Source organism: Opisthocomus hoazin, chromosome 2, assembly GCF_030867145.1.
Source record: "Opisthocomus hoazin isolate bOpiHoa1 chromosome 2, bOpiHoa1.hap1, whole genome shotgun sequence".
NCBI lineage: Eukaryota > Metazoa > Chordata > Aves > Opisthocomiformes > Opisthocomidae > Opisthocomus > Opisthocomus hoazin.
Window position 1 is genome coordinate 104,508,666 of NC_134415.1, and position 13,791 is coordinate 104,522,456.

The window sequence follows — 13,791 nt, forward strand, 5'->3', positions numbered from 1 at the left end:
AAACTTCTCCTGCAAGAGATCTTTGACCCTAGCTACTTTAAATCTACACCACAAACTTTGACTAAATTATCAACAGTACGCATGCGTAACTGCCACCTAGTATTTTAAAATTTGTATTAAGATAATATTCTGCCTATTATATAACTACTAATAGGATAGTCACTGTTTAATTAAGAAAAAGAGAAATTTAGTACTATAATTTACAGTTTATCATGTATGACTTCTTCATCAAAGGTCAGAACATTTTGCCAAAAAGAAAAAAATCTGCTAACACCTAGAAGTTTGTAATACCTCTGTAACATAGGTAAATACTGGCTTCTTTAATTCAAGCTCTAAGTAAATACTTGGAATTTCACCAGAACTAATTATATTTTATACATTTTCTAACATAACTGGAAGTGGAGTTAATTAAGGTCATATTTCGTAGCACACATTGTATCAATACCTGCAATAAAAGTAAAGTGAATTCTAATTGTGCCAATTCGTTCCTTAAAATGTAGAGTTTCCAAAGGTTCATCAGTTCACTGTTTACTTTTCCTTGATACCTGGGAAGAGTTTTCTGCAATCTAAAAAACAGCAGGAAATTGTCTAGAAACATATGTGTTCAGTGAGGTGTAAGATACAAATTGTCTATAGCTCTGGATGTTTTGGCAGAGTTTCCATTAATTATTAATTTTTTTCCTTCAGACTTTGTTTTCTCACTGTCTTCATCAAACTGTGTACAAGTATCATTTGTATTTCTCATACAGGTTATATGCCCACCAAATCTTGTTTAGTATTTTTTATTCAATAGTATATCTCTGCTTCTGCTGTTAATAACAACCTTTACCTCTGAGTGGCTTCTGCTCTTTGTAATTTTGTCTTTTGTTTATATTACTGTATTGCAAGCAAAGACATGTTCCCAGATTGCAGTTCCCTTTTGCGAAATCAATAACGGAGATTATTTTTTAACATTCCCATATTCTATGGTGTCAAATTCCCCTAGAAATGGAGTTATATCCAGTCCATATTGAGTCATGGATCAGGATCCTAGCACCTGAAGCAGTCTCCAAGCTGTGGCCAGCTTGTTCCCATGACCACAAGACATGCCACAGAATCTGCTTCACAAACCAACAGAGACATTAGAAGCAGATACTAGGAGTATTGTAGTATTTGGGCTGCTGCGTTTCATTTGGTCGTTCTCCCAAGATGTGTGTTTGCACATTAATCTGAACAGACAGAAGGCTGAGATAAAGACATCTCAAAAATGAGTTGTTAGCTAAGGCAAGAAATTCTATTATACTTGATACTGGTTTATGTATTAAAAATGTCTGCCTGAAATCCATTACGCAGAAGACTAGATGCAATCATCCTCGAAAGCCAGGCGTAAGATTGAACTCAATTTTTATATTTAGAGACTTCTAAGAATGACGACATAGCATTTTAAAGCACTTTTTGGTGCTTGAGACTGGTTTAATCTATCCCAGCAGAGACAGCTGTATAAATGAACCGGCAGAAAGCAACAAAAGTGGCTGTAAGTATGTTCCAAGAGGAAACGTGGATGTTTCCAGGCACAGCACTCACTGGGAAGCATGTTTTGATTTCTATATATGGAAAGTGCCTGCTGGGGATTGATCCTACCATGTTCAAGAAAACAACTTTTTGCTTGCATGTTTTCTAAATGAACAGTAGTATCCCAAAGAAATATGAGGGTTCTACCAACTGCTTCTCCTACTGGAAGTAAGACAGCAAGGCTCTCAAAATTGCCAAACTACCCAGGCCAAAAGGAGTGACACAGGACACAGTAACAAATTCCTTTTTTTCCTTTGGAAGAGCTGTCTCTACAGGAGTGGGTAGCACAGTTCTTTCCAGGGAGTGCCATACTAAAGACATCTCTACGTTAAGTGCATGCTGCTTTGTCTCCTGTTGAGTCTAAGCTACCTTCGTGTTCTTTTGCTAATTTGATGGCTTCGAAGAAAACAATTGATGAAATATGATCCTTCTAAACTGCTTTAGGACAAATGCCTTTCTTTAAAGATGAGCTGAGCAAGAACTCTAGAGGCATTTTTTGCAGGCATTAACAAACAAAGTCCAAAGTGACAGAAGTGTCATCCAAGTAAGATGTGACTAAAATAGCTCACTAAGCCCAAGCAATGCCATAAAAGAATATACAAAGGACACACAACAATATTAAGCATTAATATTTTCCCAATGAAAAGATCTAATTTGTAGCATAGCACAAATGAACTGGCTTGTTTGCCTCTGGTTTCTTTTCCTACACTAAAGCAATTGTTCTGGATCACAGATAGTAGAAGGTTGATTAACCACAACACACCTACACAAGTCCAGCATTTAAATATCAAAGCTCAAAAGAGAGAAAGAAACTCTCCTCTAGAAATAAAAGCAGCTGGGATGATGTCTGGGAGAAAAGAGCTTTTCCATGGCAACCTTGAAAGGCTGCTGCATTCACAGAATGTCAATTCTTACTATGCTACTATTAATCAAATACAAACTCCAATGAGTAGGAGATTGGATGGTGAGGTAAACACCACTGATTTCATTTAAAAAATAATAAAGATTCCTTTTAAATATTCTGCTTACCTATGAGCCTACAGACCTACAAGTGACTATGGAAGGCTGACACTTCCAACACAAAACCATTTAGTAATTTCCAGAAAACTCTGTTTAGATCCAAGAAAAAAATTAAATAGGCTTAAGCCCAAAGGTGGACATTAAAGAAAATTTGTCCTCTTCAAGCTTGGACCTTTACTCTTATAAATAATGTCTCATCAGGTACAGAAATGGCAATTTCTTAACATTTCTCATACCTCTTGCAGAATGCCAGTTCCCTCCAATCCATTTTCAAGACTGTGCTGCTAAATATTTAAATGACAGGGAAACTTTTACAGGGATGTACATGAATCATGTGCTCAGCCCTTGTTGACAGAAAGAAAAGGCAGTTTGAAAGTCAGTAGGGACTAAGAGGTGTTCCACACGAGTGAACTACATCTGCTAATCCCCTGCCTCTTTACTTGAGCAGGTCATTCCTTTCTCCACCAAAAGGACATCTGGTTTCCCAAAATCTAGTGCTCTCTGCCCTGACAGATATTTACACTGATTGTGCCTCCATACAAATCATAGAATCATAGAATAGTCCAGGTTGGAAGGGTCCAACCTTTTGTGGCAAAGGGAGCCTAGACAATATTATCTAGCACCCTGGCCAAACACATTGTTGTGGTTTAGCTTCAGTTGGCAACAAAGAACCACAGAGTTGCTCTCTCGCTCCTCCTCCCTCCCCGGTGGGGTGGGGAGGAGAATCAGAAAGAAAAGGCAAAACTTGTGGGTTGTGATGAAAACAGTTTAACAAAATGGCAAAGGGAGAAGAAAATAACAACAGTAATACTGATTAAAAGAATATACAGCATGCAGTGTTCTCACCACTCCATGCTCATCTTGCTCCTGAGTAGCAAATCCCCTTCCTTTAGCCAGCTCCTCACTTATATACTGAGCATGACATCACATGGTATAGAGTATCCCATTTGATTGGCTCTTTGGGTCAGCCCAACCAGCTTCTTGTGAAAATTAACTCTATCCCAGCTGAACCCAGGATACACATCTTGAAAACCTGCAGTGATGGGGACTCCACCATGTCCCTGGGGAGTTGTGTTTAGACACAAACCTCCTCCCTGGGAGGTTGTTCAGGGACTGATTGTTCTCACTGTAAAAAAATTCTTTCATATAGCAAGACGGAACCTCTCCAGTGCAAGCTGTACGCATTGTCCCTTGTGTTCTCCCTGTGGCTCCCTGGGAATAGAGAGCCTCCATCCTCTTTGTAGCCACCCTTTAATTACTGGAATACCGTGATGGAGGCCCCCCCTGAGCCTGAGCCTTCTCTTCTCTGGGGAGAAAACACCTAACTTCTTCAGTCTTTCCTCATAGGGCAGGTTCTCCAGCCTTTTGATCATCTTTGTTGATCTGCTTTGGACTCTCTCCTGTCTGTCCGCATCTTTTTTGAATTGCAGGGACCAGAACTGGACACAGTACTACAGTCGAAGAGTTGTGCTCTTCCACTCTACACAGTCCTCCATTAAAGGCTGCAGGGATTCCCAGCAGAAGCACATTTTAGAGTTAACCACAGAGCTAAACACTAGCTCAGGCTCTCCACTGCTGCAACGGTTGTGCTCAAGTCCTACTTCCTGGCCTGTTTTCTTCCAATTAAAAGGAATTTGTTTTGCAATAAAAAGTTCAACTTATATAATTATTCAAGACCAAGGAGTGTAAATACGAGCAGCTGTGCCTGGTGGCTGCGGGACAGAGTGGGGAAGGAGAGGACAAGGGAGATGACAAGGCCAGTAAGAACAGAATCTGCTCACTTGAATGGGCAACACCGTTATTTCAGGAGCAGCCTGTGCACAAATGAAAGGACAGAGCGCTCTCTGCTCTTCTCCAAGCAAAATGACAGACATAGTATCTTGGTTCCTGCTGCCTTCTCCCATCAAAGCTAAAAATGATTTGGGGCACAGTTTATGGATTTCAGTACTCTGAACAGTTACAATCTGCAAAACCTGCCAGGTCTATCTTTCAGCTTAATCTGTGTAACTCCATCATCTATGAAGATCCAGATACTTGGTGGAGCTTCAAACAAAAACAACTTGGCACTGGGTCCAGTCTGCCTAAACATCACCACAGTGTCCTTTCAATAAAGCATTTCAGACAGAGACAGATGTTATTTTCTTACGCCCTGAGCCAACAGATAAAATTCTACTGGTTTTAGGAGCTCGCTGTATCTAGCCTCCCTAATACAAGACACAGGTGATCATTCTGTTTTTTCCCGTATCCCATTTCCATTTCTGAGGGAACACTTGTTTAGAATAATTTTTTAATGAAAGTATGGGTGAAGAGCAGCAGCTCCATTCACTGGCACATCCTGTCCATTCTCAGTAGTGTATTTACAACATATTTTAAATGATTGCAAGAATTTATAGTAATGGGTTTTGCCCTCTAGTGGAAGATGAAGCAAAATACAACATACAGTTAGAAGTGTAACATACGTATAGCTTGACCATGTGGACACCGACCATGTATTTACTAGATGGCAGGAGAGACAGCAAGAAAGTCACAGTGCATATTATCCCTTAGCCCAAGGAATGAGAAGTGGAGAGGGGAAACTCCCTGGAATTTACAGAGATAATACCCAGGTTTAGTAGAGAATGGAAAGAAATTGCCATGACATCAGGATGTTGTTTAAGAAACAGGTCCAACAGTTTGAAATTTCAACACCTGACACTGTGTCTACTGTACGGCGTTTTCTGTTACTTTGACTATTTATGACAATAAATTAAATAATTTCTTTCTAAAAATAAATAGCTCAGACTGCAGTCGAGTAGCACAGAGGACAGGGTTATTGCAAGAAATAATAGGCAAATATTGTCAGGGTTACTATCAACACATATTGACTCAAGTGTTAAATATTGATTATGTGAATAAGATCAAAATTAATCTTCCTTTGGTTATCAAAGAATGTTAATACTACAGACCAAAACAGAAAAATTTTAAAAAATATTTTAAGTGGTGAATATTTACTTCTTATGTAAATAAACATTTGTTTGTATTAAACTAACCCATTATTGACATCTGATTATTCTGTTTCCCAGAGAAGCTACCTAGAGAGTGACATCAGTTCAGAAATACAATACAATTTACTAAAGGTATTTACTAGCACTACCAGTGATGCTTAAAAATTTTAATTACTTCTGACAATTAAGTTGTTTCATTTTATATCAGTTAACTTTATCTTCATTTGCTGAGACTTAAAAATTATTGAAAATAATTAAATAATTAAAATTATTTTACACGCTAGGAAACAATCAAGGGTAAATTGAGTTATACTGAAAATTCTCCAAAGAGGTCTCAAAAAAGATATTAATCTTAAAAATCCTTGTCATTCTCACCAATGCTTCTTCAGAAGACCTAATTATCGGATTTTTTGTACTAATCATGGTTAACATCATAGATTCCCATTGACTTTCACTAAATTCTATGGGATGGAAGAGAGAACTTGCTACATTAACTGATGGGATGCATTTGGAGAAATACAAGTATTATCATTGCATGTGGTCTTGACAAAAGTCAGGAGCCTATCTCATCATAGAATCATTACAGAATGCTTTGGCTTGGAAGGGACCTTTAGAGGTCACCTAGTGAAACTTCCCTGCACTGAGCAGGGATATCTGTAACTAGACCAGGTTCCTCAGAGCCCCGTCCAACCTGGCCTTGAATGTTTCCAGGGATAGGGCCTCCACTACCTCTCTGGGAAACCTGTGCCAGTGTTTCACCACACTCATGGTAAAAACTTTCTTCCTTCTACCTAGTCTAAATCTACCCTCCCTTAGCTTAAAGCCATTGCTCCTTGTCCTATTGCAACAAGCCCTACTGCAAATATTTTCCCCATCTTTCCTATAGGCCCCCTTCAGGTACTGGAAGGCTGCTGTAAGGTCTCCCTGCAGCCTTCTCTTCTCCAGCCTGAACAGCCCCAACTCTCTCAGCCTGTCCTCACAGGAGAGGTGCTTCAGCCCTCTGATCATTCTATGGCCGTCCTCTGGATGCGCTCCAACACTTCCATGTCTTTCCTGTGCTGAAGGCTCCAGAGCTGGATGCGGGACTCCAGGTGAGGTCTCACCAGAGTGGAGCAGAGGGGCAGAATCACCTCCCTCAACCTGCTGCCCAAGCTTCTCTTGATGCAGCCCAGGATACAGTTGGCCTTCTGGGCTGTGAGCTCACATTTGTGGCTCATGTCAAGCTTTTCATCCATCAGTGCCTCCAAATCCTTCTTGACAGGGCTGCTCTCAGTCCCTTCATCCCCCAGCCTGGATTGATAGTGGGGGTTGCCCTGACCCAGATGCAGGACCTCGCACCTGGCCTTGTTGAACCTCATGAGGTTCACACAGGCCCACTTCTCATGCTTGTCCCGGTGCCTCTGGATGGCATCCTGCCTTTCTGGTGTGTCAACTGCACCACTCGGTTTGGTGTCGTCTTCAAACTTGCTGAGGGTGCACTTGATCTTGCTAAGTCATTGATGAAAATGTTAAACAGCACCGGTCCCAGCACAGACCCCTGAGGGACACCACTTGTCACCGGCGTCCATTTGGACATCGAGCCATTGGCCACTACCCTCTGGCTGTGAGCTTCCAACCAATTCTTTATTCACCGCACAGTCCACCCATTAAAACCCTATTTCGCCAATTTAGAGAGAAGGATGTTGTGAGGCACTGTGTTGAAGGCTTTACAGAAGTCCAGACAGATCACATCCATACAGAAGTCCAGACAGATCACATCCATAGCTCTTCCCTTGTCCATTGGTGTAGTCACTCCACCACAGAAGGCCTCCAGGTTGGTCAGGCAGGACTTGCCCTTGGTAAAGCCATGCTGGCTGTCTCAAATCACCTCCCAGCCCTCCACGTGCTTTAGCATAGCTTCTAGAAGGATCTGTTCCATTATTTTCCCAGGCACAGAGGTGAGGCTGTCAGGTCGGTAGTTCCCAGGGTCCTCCTTTGTACCCTTTTTAAAAATGGACACAATGTTTCCCTTCTTCCAGTCTCCAGGGACTTCACCTGACTGCCATGACTTTTCAAATGTCATGGAGAGTGGCTTGGCAGCTACATCAGCCAATTCCCTCAGGACTCTGGGATGCATCTCATCAGGTCTGATAGACTTCTGTACATTCAGGTTCCTCATGTCGTCCCAGATCTGGTCTTCCCTTACAGTGGGAGGAGCTTTTCCCCTCTGTTCCCCATCTTGAAGTCCATTAACTGGGGAGGGGTGAGGAGTGAGGTTTGCCAGTGAAGACTGAGGCAAAAAAGTTGTTGAGTACCTCAGCCTTCTGCTCATCTGTTGATACAAGGTTGTCATTCTTGTTCCTTGGGGGGGTATGCTTTCTTTGACCTTCCTTTTCTGGTTGACGTACCTGTAGAAGCTCTTCTTGTTATTCTTAGCATCCCTTGCCAAGTTCAGCTCCAGCTGCGCCTTGGCCCTCCTGACCCTATCCCTACACAACCGGGCAGCATCCCTATACTTTTCCCAAGATACCTGTCCCTGCTTCCACTGCCTGTGCAGTTCCCTCTTGCCCTTTAGTTTGACCAGCAGGTCTCAACTCAGCCATGCTGGTCTCTTCCCTTCCTTGCCTGACTTATTAAACCTGGGGACTGGGAGCTTCTGCATTCTATGGAAAGCATCCTTAAAGATCTGCCAGCTCTGTTCTGACCCCTGTCCCTGCGGACCATTTCCCAGGGGGTCCTACTGACTAACCCCTTGAAGAGTTGGAAGGTGGCTTTCCCAAAATTTAGGGTCCTGACTATACTCCTTGCCTTTCCCATATTCCTCAGGATTTCACTTACACAACGAGAGGGATGGCAGTAGAAAGCCAACCAGAAGCCCAAATGTGTGAACTTTTTTGCCTAAATTGTCACAGCAGGTCAGTGCTAGGGCCTCATCTAAAGCACAGCCCTCCCAATTAGCTCCCTGGTGAGATAACCATTCAAAATGCTGCTGCAGAAGTATTTGAAGTAAAATTAAATGACCCTCTGAGCTTTTGTTTGATAGAATACAGCACTTTTAAGTGACTTCTGGGCTGTGGATGATGCTGCTGAACCCTGGAAAGCTGCAGACTTAAATAGAGAGTCAGAGTTCAACATGGAAGTAAGAATATATAAAATATGCATAATATATTAAAAATATATAAAATACAAAAATAAAAGCTGTTTACTGATGTGTGAAGCTTACAGGAAAACCATGTGAAATACCTTTGCTAACAGCAGACAGTAAAAAATGACCCAAGTAAGACAGCACATCTATGTTGTACAGGGAAATGCAAGAGATCAGAGATGATGTAGCTCTCGTGTTTACATTGTACAGGAAGAACTTGTTAACATCAGAGAGGTATGGCTGCATATCTCAGTTTGCAAAGCTAACAAAGGTTGCTTGGAATGACAAAAGTTCCCTCAGATAAAAAATTGTGGGTGAAGAGGCCTCCTAATTATCACCATATGGGCAGAATACAAATACATAGGCTGCACTGTCCTACGACCCTTGAATTCTAGAGAAGAGTTTTGGGTGCACAGTGCTATTCAATATCAGAGGAGCAGCAAAATTCCCTTATTTCAGCAATTATTCAACAAGAATATCCCTGTTTGAGAAAACAGCTACCATGATGTACCAAAAAATTACACTACTTTAATTACCTTTGGACAGCTTTTCCCTGCTTTATTCGCCTTCCTATACAAATTTCTGAGTTTCTAGCAGTGTGTTCATTAGCAACAGCAAATACCCGTTTTTGTTATAGAAACTGGCTTCAGTAGTCACATGAACTGTTTGTTTGTTTATGTGAATGCCCTGCAACAACCCAGGAAACCTGTTGAAAAATACTTGATCATAAAATCATTGCTGCCTAAATAAAGATGTCAGCCCAGTTTAGTAAAAAGTGAAACAGAACAAAACCCAGTCTAGCAGATGTGAAAAGGTGCGTTTGTTCAGGATGCCTCAAAGACAGAAGGGAAAGTTGTTTTTAGTTTTAGGTTTAGTCCATCCTAATAAGTGGGTAAAAAGGTGAATTCTGTAAATCCCATAGGATGCAGGGGCCGACTTCAGGCACTATTGACATTGCCTATTAACCTAAATTATGTTTCTAGTCAATGAGGAGAGAAAGAGGTTTTCAGGCATTTCTTCAGAGTCTGATGGCTGACCAACATACATTTTCTGCAGAGGTGATACTTCTCTCTAAAGCAGTCTCATCTCCCAGCGTGCCTGAAAATGGTAATGCCTGTTTCACCCTGGTGCTTCCCCGACAAGGAAACCATGACATAGCCTAAAGAAACAGCACCTAATGCCTCTGGTTTAACCTCTTGCATCCCAAATAAAGCACACTGTACTTCTCAGAGTGGAATTATCTCTCCTGGCATCAAGATTTGAGCATTTTCAACCAGATTCTGTCTTAGAAAAAGAAGACATGGGAGGGATACATCTGAGGGGTCCAAACAGCATCTTTATGGACTTCCACAACTGATGCTTTTCTAACACCAGACAAGGGCTCTCTTGAATTATTGTAAATAACTCTTGCCAGCTGCTCTTCGAAAAGACTTCAGTTAAGATATAGGGTCCAGCTTTCACCTTAAAAAGCTCATTAGCCAGCACTCTCACCCACACACCTTGGACTAGACTACAGAGATGATGTCTAACTTCTTTACTACTGTTTCAAAGCAGACAAAAATATCAGCAAGGGTGCGATTCCCATTGCATTGGCAAGAGAAAACTTCTTGTCTGGGTGACAGATAAAACCACTGAAAAAGCCTGTATTTCTCTCAGGTTAGTCTCCTTTCCCTCAGTCCCCAAGAAAAAAGAAATAGCCCAGTACTTCAGTGTGGGTAAATGTTAAAAGTAATCTGAGCATGAGGGATGAAATAGATTATTCCTCCTTTAGAGAACAAATATCTTGAATGGTGAGTGGTGGGAGCCCTGTCCTAGCTGGTCTGGAGCAAGCAAGCCCTGACACAAGCTGTGCTGAGGGAAGGAAAAGCAATAATATCTCCAGGGACACTGGACACACAGGCTCATCTGAGATGCATCTCCCAGAGCACCTGCCAGCATTGAATCCTAATGACTCAACTGAATTCTACTTAGAATGAAAAGGATGAAAGCCTGACAAAGTTCTTGAATCACACCACACTTGAAGCTCACCTTATTGTACAAAGAGTTGTGACTGTAAGGGCTATAAGGATTTTCATGAACGTCACACATGATGGAAGACAAGTGGCTGAAAGGTCCGGGGTTTAGGCAGTCAGAGAGGGAGACGGACGGAGGACGCAAAGGGGACTTAGTTGGAGGGATCAGTTTAGTTGGATACAGAGGGTGTAGGAGAGCAGTCTCCTATGAAAAAAAGAAAAGTAAACAGAAACAGATTAATGGATGCAAGAAAGACGCTTTGGACAAAAAGCAAAGTGCTTGTCTTGCACCTTTCTTACATTTCATATGGCTTGATGATTAACTAGGAAGAATAGTCTACCTTCATGCCAATACAATTACTCTACACTAAGCACTTTCATCGGCATGACAGCACACAAAAACCTGCTGCAGATGTCCCATTAAACTAGTTACGCTCTGACTGGGGTCCAGTGCATCTCTCTCTTGCAGCTCAACTGATGCTCAAGTGACAGAAAAGGAAAGCCCAGAAGGATCTTATGCTAGAATAAAATGACCATGTTTTGGGACATTTTCCAAGACGATGGATTGGAACAAAACAAATCTGAAAATAGTTTCTGAGACATACAAAAGACAGTCTGCCTTATCTATGTCCTAGCAGGAGCACTTAAGGCTAATTAACAAGACTCTAACAAGCCTTTTCAGCCATTTAAGAGTTGAACCAGTGAAGATGCACACACAATATATTTCACTACAGCAAGCTGTCAGAGGTTAATAGTGTTTCTGGTCAAAAAATGCCAACATGTATGTGCTTTTTGCACCTGAAGGATAAAATCCTTTATAAAAATTGATTTTTAAAAGATTTGGGGTAGAGTCAAGGAGGCACACACAGCTTTTGGCACAAATCTTGTGCTGAGGTTTCATCAAGGCCGTTGACACAATACATCATGAATTCTCACCGGCTTGGCTGGTTGAGTCTAGACCAGAAACTCCCCTGCACGCTGTGCCTTTGAGCTCGAGACCCAGAAAATTTGTGACAAGGGCTGTGATTAGTTCCACCACAAGCTAATGTATCACCCGCTGAAAGAGTGAGCGTGAGCAAACAAGCAGATCAGAGCCCAGCAGCAGCGAGAGCGCCTGGAAGGGGACCAGGCAGCAGACGCTTCACGCCGACCTTTCCTCCTGCCTCTCCTCCTCAGAGGCAGCAGCCCTACTTCTATTAAAGATAAACCTTGGCAAACTGGCCTCACAGCTTCATGCCAGATGTAATTAATATCTCTTTAGTTCATACTTATCTTTCTCTTCCACTGCCCAAAGTGTTTTTTTCTTTAATGACAAAGGAGCTTATGTAAATTCTTGTTAACAAATATTTTCAAGTGCACGAATTCTCTAACATTTATTACGAGTTGTTTTCATATTACTATGTAACAAAATGCCCTGTTTTTTCCCCTGAAAAGATTTTGTTTCTCCAGTTTCAAATGAAAATTTTAATGAAGCCATCACATCAGCACAGCTTTTATACTTCCAGTATGTTTTATGGTGCTCTTTTGAACAAATTGGAGCATACTTTAAAAATTCCTGAAACATTACTGAAATGTACTAAGCAACAGGAAAAAAAAAATCTTTCTGACGATGGGGAAATTACCATCTCCAGTAAGGGCATTTAAAAATGTGGGAAGCTTAACACTGTCAGACTGGAACCTGAGAAATACTACACACTGTCTGTAAAAACTGTTTGAAGGCAGGATATCCACCGAATAGCCAGTGCTACAAGCTGTATATATCTGCAAGGAAAAAAAAAAAAAAAAAGAAGGCGGCAGCACAAGCTAATTTGAGAACAAGCCAAAATAAAATGGGATTTTTCCCTGGTTTATAAATTTTATTGGCACACCAGTTTCAATCTACATACAGCGTACCCAGAACACAGATAAAAAAAGCTATCTGTGAGCTGGGCTACATCCTTTCCAGATGATCTTCACTAGTTTAGAAATCTCTTTTTATCTCCATCCATCACTTTGGATTATCTGCATGAGAACAGCTGCCTGTTAAAGCAAAAATTACTCTTTTTTTTCAAGGGAAATGGGCTTTTCCACATGGGGACATTTCTTAATGAAGTGAAAAGCAAACAAGCTACTCTCTGTTGTGCAAAAAAAGTGTGTTCAACATGGGAACATGAAGCTGAAGGTCAACAGTTACGTCTGGCTGCATCATTATGTCTCAGACTCAATGTCACCCACATAGTCACCAGTGCTCACTGTCACACTGTGTGGCATGGAGGGGAGGTACTGCGGAGGTCTAAGAAAAATCAGAAAAGGGAAGTTAATAAAGCTGATGCCATCTGGAACATCATCTAGTCTGTACCATCTACGAAGATGGAGCCCAAAAGGGTATGTCCTTTCAGGATAGACTGGGTGAAGGAGAGGCAGCAACATCAGCCAAGGAGGATGTTGTTGGCAATGGTATTAGAAAGAAAGTAAAAGAAAACGCAGAGAGAGGGAGAGAACAGAAACTTAGGAGTTGAATCTCCCAGCAGAAATGGGAAAATCTCCAAAGAAAGCCAGGGAAAATCAGTAACAGTATGAGCACTTCTGCCCTCAGTCACAGTAGATGCCTGCTAAGGTCTTCTTTGAGGACAAGTGGACCAGCACTAGCTATTCCACAGAAAGCAGAAAGCCTAGCTGCTAGCCTCCTAGTTCTAATCCACAGCTCTCACGTTCCATGAAAGCAGTCATTTTACCTGATTTTGGGGTAATATTGGTAGGAACACCTCCCACTCATTGGAAGTCAGCCACTGCGCAGCCAAAAATGCTAACTGCTGAGAGCAGATGAAGAGAGAGAATGAGTGTCCTTATAGGCTAACAGCCCTGTGGGTAGAGAAAACCACTGCAATTTTCAAGCTGTTGTCTGGGCACAGAGCCCATTTCCACAGGCAGTGCTATATCCCTCTTACAGGCACCTCAGGAGAGTTTCACTGATGCTGTAAAGTTGTGAACATCCTCATGCGGGCACTCAAGTCTCCTCTACTCATGAGGGACTTATATCAGCACCATAAACCTACTCTGAGAGGCAAGAGCAAAATCAGAAGCATGTGCTGTCATGTTCAGCACTTCAGCGTTCTCCCCA

The 13,791-nt window shown here is 41.7% G+C and overlaps 1 protein-coding gene across 5 annotated transcripts in view; it reads right to left on the reverse strand.

Annotated features, from left to right (window-relative positions):
* MLIP (muscular LMNA interacting protein) overlaps positions 1-13,791 on the reverse strand; it is a 118,211-nt gene that overhangs the window by 15,501 nt on the left and 88,919 nt on the right. For 4 of the 5 annotated variants that reach the window (XM_075414663.1, XM_075414661.1, XM_075414659.1 and 1 more), the window contains one exon: positions 10,708-10,896. The exons of the other annotated variant lie outside the window; for it this stretch is intronic. In XM_075414663.1, coding sequence (XP_075270778.1) covers positions 10,708-10,896 — 189 coding nt within the window. The remainder of the gene's footprint in view (positions 1-10,707; positions 10,897-13,791) is intronic. 5 annotated transcript variants of the gene reach the window in all.